This window comes from Camellia sinensis, chromosome 4 (assembly GCF_055761805.1).
Source record: "Camellia sinensis isolate YWXY chromosome 4, ASM5576180v1, whole genome shotgun sequence".
In the NCBI taxonomy this organism is placed as follows: Eukaryota; Viridiplantae; Streptophyta; class Magnoliopsida; order Ericales; family Theaceae; genus Camellia; species Camellia sinensis.
In genome coordinates, this window is record NC_138964.1 from 163,022,347 (window position 1) to 163,034,399 (window position 12,053).

Here is a 12,053-nt window from a genome sequence, read left to right on the forward strand (position 1 = left end):
CTAGAAATTCATCAAATGGATGTAAAAACCGCTTTCTTAAATGGTGAGTTAGATGAAGTAATTTACATGAAACAAACAGAAGGATTTTCTGTTCCAGGAAAAGAAAAAAAAAATGTGTAAATTGGTTAAATCATTATATGGTCTAAAACAATTGTCAAAGCAATGGCATAACAAATTTGACAAGACAATGATATCAAATGGGTTTCAAATTAATAAACGTGACAAATATGTTTATATTAAAAACACAGACAAATGTTATGTACTAGTATGTTTTTATGTGGATGATATGCTCATCATAGGTAGTAATAATGACATGATTAAAACTACCAAGAAAATGTTGAATAAACATTTTAACATGAAGGACATGGGGATTGCTGATGTAATACTTGGTATGAAAATTACCAAAACATCAGAAGGTTATGTTTTGTTACAATCTCATTATATTGAGAAAATACTTGACAATTTTAGCAAAGATGATGATCATCTTGCTATAACACTTGTGGATGTTAATTTGTTTCTTTCTAAGAATGTACATAAAAGTATTTCTCAATTAGAGTATGCCCAAATTGTTGGAAACTTAATGTACTTGATGAACTACACTCGCCTAGATATAGCTTATGCAGTAAGTAAATTAAGTAGATATATGAGTAATCAAAGAGTAGAACACTGGAAAGCTATTATAAGGGTTCTACGATATCTCCGATTTACTTATAACATTGGGTTAAATTATACTAGATATCCAGCAGTACTTGAAAGATACTGTGATGCAAATTGGATATCAGATACTAGAGACTCGAAATCCACCAGTGGGTATGTGTTTTACACTTGGTGGTGCGGCTGTATCTTGGAAATCTTCTAAACAGACTTGCATTGCCAGGTCTACTATGGAATCAGAATTCATAACTTTAGATAAAGCTGGGGAAGAGGCAGAATGACTTTGCTATTTCCTTGAAAATATTCCAATGTGGCCAAAACCCGTGCCTGTTATATGCATACATTGTAATAGTCAATCAGCAATTGGTAGAGTACAAAGTCATATGTATAACGGTAAGTCACACACATTCGTCTTCGACATAACACCGTGAGATAACTACTCTCTAATGGAATTATTTCCATTGAATATGTGAAGTTTAAAGACAACATAACGGATCTACTAACCAAAGGGTTAACAAGAGAGTTAGTTGAGAATTCATCCAGGGGAATAGGACTTAAGCTTATTAAATCAGAGTTACCACAACGGCAACCCAACCTGGTTGACTGGAGATCCCAAGATCTAGGTTCAAAGGGACAACTGAGTTGTGTATGACTCAGAAGGATCACTGGGGAGTCAAACTCTTACTTATTTCTATGATGAAATAGTGATGTCTGCAACGTTTTAGGTTAAGTAATACTTTTAATGATTCTTATATCTAGGTGTACCTAGTAGAGTATGACAAGATACTCTTCATAAGAATCACCTATATAAGTATGAACTGGGCTGGTTCTATGATATTTGTGAAGGGCTATAATTCTCTAAAGCACTCATAAAAGACCAGGTTGTTCAGGGCCAAAATGAACACAATAATGAGAACTAAACTGTGTCTGGTAAAATGCTGTGTGAGTTCTATTGTCTTGGTTTACACAAATAGCTGAACAGTTCAATACATCATGTTCGCTAGTTTGCTAGTAAATCTGATAGTGTCTCACAAGGGAAGGTTCAAAGCCAAAAGCTACCTATCATTTGCAAACTATTCTCAATTTCTGTACTCTCTATAATTAGATCATGTTGTTGCATTTTCTTTGCATTAAATTTTATTCATATGGGGAATTGCTGGAAATTTGGTTTTTATAGGCTTATTTTGGGCCAACTTTAAGCCCAAACTTGAGTGGGGCCCATACGTCTTTTGGGGTGGGTCCAAAGAGATGACGTGTTCCTTGCCACATGGCAAGTCACATAGTGAAGACAGTTCGTCAAAACCATTTATGAGTGAATAGAAACTTAACGTCGTTTTAGGGTTTGTGGAATGGACAATTAAAGAATTAAATGTGAGTTTCCTTGTAAGGCTTGTCCCACATTGAAACTTGAAGTGAGCTTTTGTGAGTATATAAGCTTTAGGTGTACAAACTTGAGTTGGGCTCCAAGGGGCATCCCAAGTTTGTAGAATGAAGAAGTTATGAACAAAGTGAACCTTAGCCCAAACCACCACACGCGCATGTGCCGTTGCCGCCGTCCGACCGGCCGAGCCGGGCCAGGTTTGGGTTTGGGTTTGGGTGCGAGGAGTGGGTTGTGGGTCAAGTCGGTTCTAATATTAATTTTTTGAAAAAAATTTATTTGAATTTTTTCCAAAAAAATCTTGCAGTAAAAATTATTTTTCTAAATAAAATTAATTCAAATTTTGTGCCAAAATTGAATTTAAATTTCTGTCCAACATTGTACCTCTTCCAGTCCAAAAATTCCTAAACAGATTAGCAGTTATCTGTCCAAAACTGCTAGCAGATTTGTTCAAATTTGAACTGCACCTGTTCCAATTTGAAAACAGATTTGTTCATCCCTTTTGTATCTATTCGGACAGATCTAAAGGTCACCTATTTTGCCTATAAATACTACATCATTTCTAGTAGTTTGGTATTCAGAAATTCTCTTATTGCTTTGAATTTTTGCTCTATTTGCATTATTCTACACACTAGTTTTATAGGAAAAAATTCAAAGAGTTTAGAACACATGTTTTGTTCGCCGTACAAATTGTTTGAAGTATCACTACAATTTGTGAAGATCATTGTATGTTGGGATATAGACACCATTTATCCGTAAATACCGTGGTGGGGCGAATCTGTCTTAAGGACAGAGTGTCACACACTCGACTTGATATTTTTGTACTTTTACATTTCGGTAAAATAAATTATGTAAGAAATTTATTTTTATTTGTTTGATTTGTTTCAAGTTATTTATTTTACACAGAATATTGTTCCAACAATTCCAATGTTAGGACTTCTTATTCCTCAATCAACCAAAATAATTCACATTTTCAAGTTATATCCAATTACCCATATGCATATAATCTTGTTTGTAGGGGTGGACATCAGCTCGTTGACCCGCTCAATTCAGTTATATTTTTGTAGGGTTTGAAAATGTTGTTTTAGCCCATAGGGTTGGATTGGGTCATTATTTTTCGTCTGAAATATTAATGGATTGGGTTTGGGTTTATACTTTCAATCTGGCTCGCCCTGTTATTAAATTAATTAACTATTTATTTATTTATAATATATTAAGAAAATTTTTTTGTTAAGATTTAGACTTTATCTTTATTGATTTTATTGAAACTTGTGTGATGATGTATGATTGAATTTATTTAAGAAATCCTTCCATTTATATATAAAATATTTCAATTTATAATGATGTCAATATATTTATTTAATAAATATAACATGTAATTAAATTTAATTATGAAATGTTTTAAATTTTTTTTAACATATAGTCTTATAGACGGGTTTGTAATTTATAATTATTTTTTGGATCGGACTTTGATAGATATAAAAGCTCAATGTTAGAACAAGATTGAACTTAGATAAATACAAAACCCTTAGGTAGCGTTTGGTAATGTTTACGTTTTTTGTTTATGTTTACAAAAAATTTATAAACTGAGTTTTGTTTATTTTTAGAAAAACATAAACTACAAACCCGTTTGGTTTGAACAAAATATTTGAAAAATTTTAAAAATATAAACTAAAAAAGATGTTTGTCTAGGCCTAAAATATTTATATATTTTTTTATTATTTATGACAATAGGATCATAAACATTATAATTGAAAAAAAAAATAATTGAAAAAAATATAATTAAAAAAAATTGTTAGTCAAATATTTAAATTTCCATTTAAATTTTTTTTTGAGTTTATGTTTTTTCTTTAAATTTATAAACTGAGACAATCATTTAAAAACCAAAAAAATTATCAAATAAATCTTTATGATAATTTTTAAAATTCTATAAGTATGAATTGAAAACTAAAAATAAGATAATTACCAAACAGACCCTTATTATACAGTGTGGACCCGACCCAACATTTGGCCACCACCCCTCTCATGTATATGAATTGGTTCCTGTCCAAACTCCGGACCCAATCAAACCATCCCATCAACCCAAACTCGATGATAAACCCAGCCAACATCCAATAAACAAACCTCCCAAACCCGATGATAAACCCAGGCCCCATCCAATCTACAGTAGCATGTGAACCCTTTCAAAACCCTAATCTAATTCCAACAAAGCCCGTATATATACTCTGCTTCATTCGCTCCGGCCTCACTCCCAAACCCTAGAGAGCAAGAGCAAGAGCAAGAGCAAGAGCGTTTAGAGAGAGAAAATGGCGGAAACTCTGGTCCTGCGGGGAACAATGAGGGCGCACACGGACTGGGTCACCGCGATCGCCACCCCAATCGACAACTCCGACATGATCGTGACGGCGTCCCGCGACAAATCCATCATCCTCTGGCACCTCACCAAGGAAGAGAAGGTCTACGGCCTCCCCCGCCGCCGCCTCACCGGACACTCCCATTTCGTCCAGGACGTCGTCCTCTCCTCCGACGGCCAGTTCGCTCTCTCCGGTTCCTGGGATGGCGAGCTCCGGCTCTGGGACCTCGCCGCCGGCACCACCGCCCGCCGCTTCGTCGGCCACACCAAGGACGTTCTCTCCGTTGCCTTCTCCATCGACAATCGCCAGATCGTCTCTGCCTCCCGAGACCGAAGCATCAAGCTCTGGAACACTCTCGGAGAGTGCAAGTACACGATTCAGGACGGTGATGCTCATTCCGATTGGGTCAGCTGTGTTCGATTTAGCCCTAACAATCTCCAGCCGACGATTGTGTCTTCCTCTTGGGACCGGACCGTGAAGATCTGGAATCTTACCAACTGTAAGATCAGGTCTACTCTCGCTGGCCACTCTGGCTATGTGAATACGGTGGCGGTGTCGCCTGATGGGTCGCTTTGCGCGAGCGGAGGGAAAGATGGGACTATTTTGTTGTGGGACTTGTCGGAGGGCAAGAGGCTTTACTCGCTCGATGCTGGCTCGATCATTAATGCTCTCTGTTTCAGCCCTAATAGGTACTGGCTCTGTGCGGCTACTGAGGCCAGCATCAAGATCTGGGATTTGGAGAGCAAGAGCATTGTTGTGGATCTCAGGGTCGATGCTAAACAGGAGGCGGAAATGGCCGAAGGCGGGAATACGCAATCCTCTGGTGTCAAAAACAAGGTCCCTTCTTTCTCTTTCTGTTTTTATATATTCATTCAGACATACGAGATTTACATGTTTTTGTGTAGCCTGAAACTTTAGAATTGGTTCTGACATATGATTGTTCGCTAAAGGTTATTTCTTGGTAGTATGTATTTGTTGTATATTGTTTTGGGATATATTTTAATATGAGATGCAAGTTTAAGCTCAGAATATTTTTTTGAATGCCCACAATTGAATTGCTAATACCGTATTTATACTTTGATAAGCTGAAGTCGTAGGTGTAGAAAGATTTGATACGTTTAAATGGTAAATTCAATAAAATCATGTTACATTCACATCAGTTGTGATTTCATCTCCAATTTCAAGGTCATTTCTAGTCTGTGTCTGTTCATGACATGTTTTACTGTTTACTGATAGTATGGATCTAAGTTTTAGGATAGCTACCACACTACATTCTTGTAAATGTTTTGTCTAGTTTGTATCAGTAGTGTCACTTGATGATTCCCTTATCAAGAATTTTAAATCTCGATGTTTTTTGGGGTCTTTTACTTATGTTTACGAATACAATTTTGTTCTAGTCATTGTTTTCTGAATGTCAGACACTGGCAATTTCATTCCGTGGATTTGCTTGGGTGCATATAGGCATGATTGTTTGTAATGTTCAATAATTCTTTGGCTGTTGTTGACCACAAGGTTTGAAATTATTAATGAGTAATACTATAAACCCACCCTTATTAATCCAGAAATTACCCAAAAATTACACTCCACCACCACCCACATGGACCTCACACTACACAAATTAATCTCCAACACACAATCATCCACCCCAGAAAATCCTGGGTGGGTAAGTCTGGGTCCCCAGACTTTCCCATTATTAATTATGCTGCACTGGTATGCCTCGTGCAGTTGGATTTTCCAAGGCTATGAAACTGCATGTTGCCAGCAAATGGTTTGTTTCTGTAGTATCTTTCTTTGTCTTCTAAGAAGTAGCTTGATTGATCATTGTTAGCTGTTACCAAGAGGAATTCAGTTTTGTTGTCAACTTCATGTGGATTTGATGAGTAGTGGGGTCAGTCCTTGTGCACAATTATAATATTCTCATGGTTTATGCCCTTCATTTTTTCAATAAGTATTGCTATGAAATTTTATGCCATTCTTGTCTTTGTAGCACAAACACTTGATATTTTTGTTCTTTACTTTTGTTCATTTAGCACAAGTATGCAATGACAATGGGGACATGATGGCAACCAGTGTTTGTTTTGCATCTTTTTAATGCTGAAAAGCCATTACATTGTATATGCAGGTCATATACTGCACAAGCTTGAGCTGGAGTGCCGATGGAAGCACATTATTCAGTGGATATACTGATGGCGTAGTCAGAGTTTGGGGGATTGGTCGTTTCTGACTGCAATTCATTGTAGAAATTTTTATGTCATCTAGGTTTCAGTTGAAATGTTGGAAGGATAATTTGGATTCTCTGTGTTTGATGGCTTTGTGGCCTATGTTATTTTTGTTTGTTTTGGATATTTTGTTAGTTGTTTACATTTGTTTTTTACCATAATTGAAGTTATAGGCTTGTTTGCCTTGTTTGAGCTTTCTTATGAACATTTTGTACACTAGATAATGTAGTCCTAATTCTCAGGTGAGAAATGAAGTATGCAGCATGCTTTGATGCAGGGGTTTAATTTTTGTTTTTATTAATTGCTGCTTTACTTGGGAGAATTGCATTGGTCCCATGGTGGTGTGTTCTTTATGCAGTTGTGGCTTTTCCTTCCCTTCCCTTCCCATCGCAGCCATTGTAGTATTTTATTTTATGGGTATGTCATGCGGTCGAGTTACTTTTTTACTCGTGGAGTGTTAAATGTGAGATCCGACTAGTCATTTTATTTTCGGCTGGATGTGTTATAGGGTGTTCTGTCGCATCAAATTCTGATCTCACTTTTTACATGTTACATAAAATACCTTCTCAAACTTCCTTCGGGAGAAGTTTGATAGTTGACATTCATTGAGAAGTTTGAAGGTCAAGAAGATGGTTTTGTGGCTTGGAACTGTTTTCTGTATTTGATTGCCCCATTCTTTTAGGTGAAAGTCCTGCTGGACTGAAGCTGTCTGAGACTGAGATTGAAGCCAATAAGGGCATCCACAATGAGATAGTCAAAATTGTTTGTTAAAGTGTGTTATATGACAAAAAGTGATAAAAGTGGGGTCAAAAATATTTGTTAAGATGTGTCAAGAGTTTGTTAATTTTAGAGAGTGAGTGGTAGTGCAATGAATGTGTTAAGGGGTGTGTTAAATATATATATATATATGTGTGTAAATAATAAATAAAATAAATAAATAATTTAGTTTAATCAAAAATTTCAAGCCTAAAATTAAATTCAAGTCCAAAAAAAAAATCCCAAAAAGTTTTTTAAAAAAAAATTGCAGTTGACCCAGCCGGACGTCCGGCCGGTCAACCCGGAAGACAAAAAAACTCACTTCCCGTCCCTCGCTAGAACACTCGCTGCAGATAACAAACACACTAACAACTGACACTAACAAAGTGGACTAATATTACCCTTAACAGCTCCATTGCACGACCTAACAACAAACATTGCTAGCTAAATTTTAACAATTGACACTAACACTAGCATTAGCAGCTCCAGTGTGGATGCTCTAACAGTGTATTATGTTCTTACCTGAAAAAAGAAGGGTGAAAGTGAACTATTATCCTCCATTTTCTGTGGCCAAAATCCAAACTGATTCATGTCATGTGATGTTTGAATTCTTGTGCTACTTTTGATTCACCCGAGTAATAAAAAAAAGGTACCATATTAGTCCTTATCTTTTTTCTTTGGACTCTCATTTCTTTTATTTTTTTTTTAATTCTAATTTTATTTAAGCATGAAGTGACATTTTTATCTTTATCCCTAATATTTTAATCTTAATTTTTCAAAACTTAACTCTAATCCTAATTTTTTGAACCTTATCCCATCAACCTTTTCACTACCATCTCCACTGGAGACCACCATTGCCACTGTTGCTGGCGATCTCTTTTTCCATCTCCGGTGATTTTGCCACCACTGCGTGCCTCTTTGTGGTGGTGAAAATGAAGGAACCCTATGTTCCTCTTCTCTTATACCTACAAGTGTTCGAACCCAAGTTCATATTTAAACCCAAACCAATTCAACAAATGGAGCTCTGGGTCATAGCCAATCTCAATTAGAGGCTTTGAACAATCATTCTGTTTGATTCCTTCAACAATCGCAACTGCTGTCGTGATTTCCGCCACAGACGACAGTGCCGGTTTGGACAAAAATGTGTCGCTATGTGTAAGAAGAAGAAGAGAGAGAGAGAGAGAGAGAGAGAGAGAGATCAAATTTGGAAAGAAAAAAAATGAAAGAAAAAGGAAGAGGAAGAGAGTCACAGTGGTCGGAGGTTATGGAATGGTGGTCGTTGGTGAGGAAGGTGCTGGAAGGTCGCCAGCAGGGTGGGACTGTTGGTGGTGGGAAAATTGCATAAAAAAAGTTGGCGGTCAAAAAGATGAGGGCTACAATGGTATTAAGGTGGAGATTGAAATAGAAAAGGAAGAGAATTCAATTTGCTAGGTGGGGATTCAAAAAAATGGTAAAAAAATTGATAAAATGATTTATTACAGGCGTTTGCATAATAGTTGCAGGAAACATTATTAAACTTGGTTTGGCAACTGTATTTTTTTTGGCTATAGAGAAAATTTTAAATTGAGTTGTTTTTAAATACTTAAAGCATCTTCATTTCTTCACCGTTTTTTTAAATTTATCTAATTTGATTCTAAAATTGAGTAAAAAACTTGATTTGATATGAATTATTCAATTTTTTCCATCAAATTTTGATAAAAATATATATATTTTTAAAATTCCCTTATTATTCAAAATTTCCCTTCTCTTCAAATTTGATGAAAAAAACATCATCCCCAATGTTTCATCTTTTAAAATTTTTATCAAATTCATATTTGATGAGTTCTCAATTTGATTAAAAAAAAAAACTCTCCCCTAATTTTATAAAATGGCTGGAGATGATTTTTGAGCAAAATTTTTATCAAATTTAAATTTGATGAAAGAAAATATGAATGACTGGAGATGATCTTATGTAAAGCTCTATTATAATAACTGTTGAGAAAAATCTTAAATTGCCTTTTCAGTCATTATTATATGTTGTGTTTGGCTTAGTTTTGGAATTGAGTTGTGATTTGAGTGTAGAATTGTGAGTTGAGTTTTGAAAAGAGAAAATTTGTTTGGTGATAAGTTTTGATTTTTTTTTTTTGAATTATTGTATTTTGAGTTTTTGAATTTTGAATTTTTTGGATTTATTTATTTTTAAATATTAAAAAATGTTAAAGAAAATTTGTGTTTTTATTTTAAATATATAAATTTTATTTAAATATTTTTATTTTATTTTTGTGAATATTTTAATTTCAAATTTTAATATTTTAAACCCAAAATACAAATTCACACTCAAATTGTAACCAAACACAAAACTCAAAATTCAATTCAAAATTTATTTTCAAAACTCATAGCCAAATAAATAAGGCTTTATTTGGGAAGTTGGTTGGTTTTTTTGGCTATTTTAGCCTGGAGTTAAAAAGTTTCGTTTGAGAATAGTTTTTTGGACTTTTTTTGAGATAAAAAATGTTATGATTATGGATTGGATGTGATGTTTTATCTTATTGAGCTAAAAAACATATTTTGTTTCTTTGTAGCTATTTTAGCCAAAAAAACTCAAATCTCAACTTTCCAAACGAGCTATAAGTTGAAACTCCACACTATTTTCAAAACTTTGCACTCAGATCCTAACTAATCAATGCATAACAAAACAAATAAAATATTTAAAAATATATTTTATAAAATAAAATAAAATAAAAAATAAATTAAATAATCCTTAAAATAAAAAATAATTTTTTAATTTTTTTTTTAATACTAAACAAAAATAAAGCACATAAATGTATGAAATATAGTGTACATTAAAATAAATAAATAAATATTTAAAATATAAAATATTTATCCTAAAAAAAATAAAATTAAGAAAATTTTTAAATATTTTTAAAAAAAATCCAAAAAATTTCAAAATACAACTCAAAACTCTTTTTAAAATTCAAAAACTCTTTTCAAAACATTTTTTAAAACTCATAACTAAGCAAATTTTATCTTTTTAAAACTCAACTTACAATTCCACACTCAAAAAAGAGAATTATAATTGCAAAATTAAACCAAAAGCAACCCAAAATTTTAAAGAAAAATTAGTCTAAGGTCCCTCTCCCATTTTTAGTAATGGAAGAGATCCATAATATTATTTTATGATGTCTAAGGTCCCTCAACTCCCACACCCATATATCACAGAGAAATTTGACTGAAATCAAACCTCAGCTTCCCACTTCTCTCTCTCTCTAGAATACATACACAAATATATATATATATATATATATATAGCTTCAATAGCGGTGGAGCTGGATTGAAAAGCATGGAATTTGTACTCCTCCGCATCGCATGCTCGCATCAACATTGCGCCAACATCACCAAGAAGTCTCAGTCGCTTCATCACACAGTCCGTCCAACCACCACCACTACCTCCACTGGAACCACCAGAACCACCATCCACCACTGCCGCCGCCGCCTATGAATCGAGGTCGAAGCTCGAAAAAGTACTTTCAGATATCCAACTACCATTCTTCAAGAGGATGAGGCTGGGCAGTTGGATTGAATTGAAGATCCTTTTTTAACTCGCGCGGACCGGCGGTGATGGTGTATTTGATCAACAACGCTATGTCGATGTCGACCCGCATCTTCTCCGGGCACCTTGGCAACCTTGAGCTTACCAACCAAGCAACCTTTCTGGTAAATTACTTTAATTTCGCTGCAGAAAGTAACCATAGAAAGAACCCGAGATAAATGGGTCCTATACTTTCTTTTTGGTTCTTAGTAACACTTCAAATCTGTCTCTCCATTTTCTATCCTTCCAAACATGTTAGTACATAGATTCTTTTCTCACTAACTGTGTGTGCATGCCCAATCATCTTCTCAAACGCAGAGTAAGAGATTCAGTGCTATGGAACTCATCAAGCATATGCAAATCCACGATGCTCTGACATTTGGGCATAGATAATGAAGTGTGTTTTTCAAAGTGAGTATTGCATAAGATTTTTCTAGTAAAGGAAAATTTTTCTTGTGATGAATGCCAATTCATTTCTTTTTACTTATGATTGGTCCAGAGAAATTCTATGGTTTGAACTGAAATTTCTCTAGGTTGATCCAGAGAATTTTTCTGGTTTGGATTGACCAAACAGATATGTATGGTCACTGAGATATGTATATAAGAACCAGTTTGAACCAGTTTGGTGTTTATATATTTCAGTGACCAAAATATTTTCAAACACGGTTCTTATATTTCAGTGTTCTTGACCAAAATATACACATATCTCAGTGGCTAAACAGGTTCTTATATACACATCAAACTGGTTCTTATATACACATCAAACTGGTTCTTATATACACATCAAATTAATGTTTGACCAAACAGGTTCTTTTATACACATACACATCAAACTGGTTCTTATATACACATCAAACCCAAAGAAAATTCAAATTTTTATGGGTTCATTTTGACCAATTTTCTCTGGGTTTTTAAATTTCTCTGGATTCATTTTGATCAATTGAAGGCCGGTAGAGTCAGGGAAATTTTCAAATTTCTCTGGAGTGTTGAGTCTAGGAGAGGCAGAGAAATTTAAAATTTCTCTAGAGATGTAATTTTGTGGAAAGGCAAAGAAATTTCTCTGTGACAGTGGGAAGTACATAGAAGACAGAGAAATTTACAGTGGGAAATTTCTCTGTGACGTG

General features: G+C 34.5%; 1 protein-coding gene across 1 annotated transcript; it reads left to right on the top strand.

Moving 5' to 3' along the window:
• Nucleotides 1-4,062: 4,062 nt before the first annotated feature.
• On the top strand, nt 4,063-6,794 carry LOC114274728 (small ribosomal subunit protein RACK1). Its single transcript, XM_082866770.1, has 2 exons — nt 4,063-5,223; nt 6,509-6,794. The coding sequence occupies exons 1-2, from the start codon at nt 4,339-4,341 to the stop codon at nt 6,608-6,610; spliced, it is 987 nt and encodes a 328-aa protein (XP_082722896.1). The 5' UTR covers nt 4,063-4,338; the 3' UTR covers nt 6,611-6,794.
• Nucleotides 6,795-12,053: the final 5,259 nt, after the last annotated feature.

Coding starts and splice junctions, on each gene's coding strand:
- LOC114274728 (XM_082866770.1), top strand. CDS start 4,339: ATGGCGGAAACTCTGGTCCTGCGGGGAACAATGAGGGCGCACACGGAC. Junction 5,224..6,508: donor CCTCTGGTGTCAAAAACAAG/GTCCCTTCTTTC, acceptor TTGTATATGCAG/GTCATATACTGCACAAGCTT.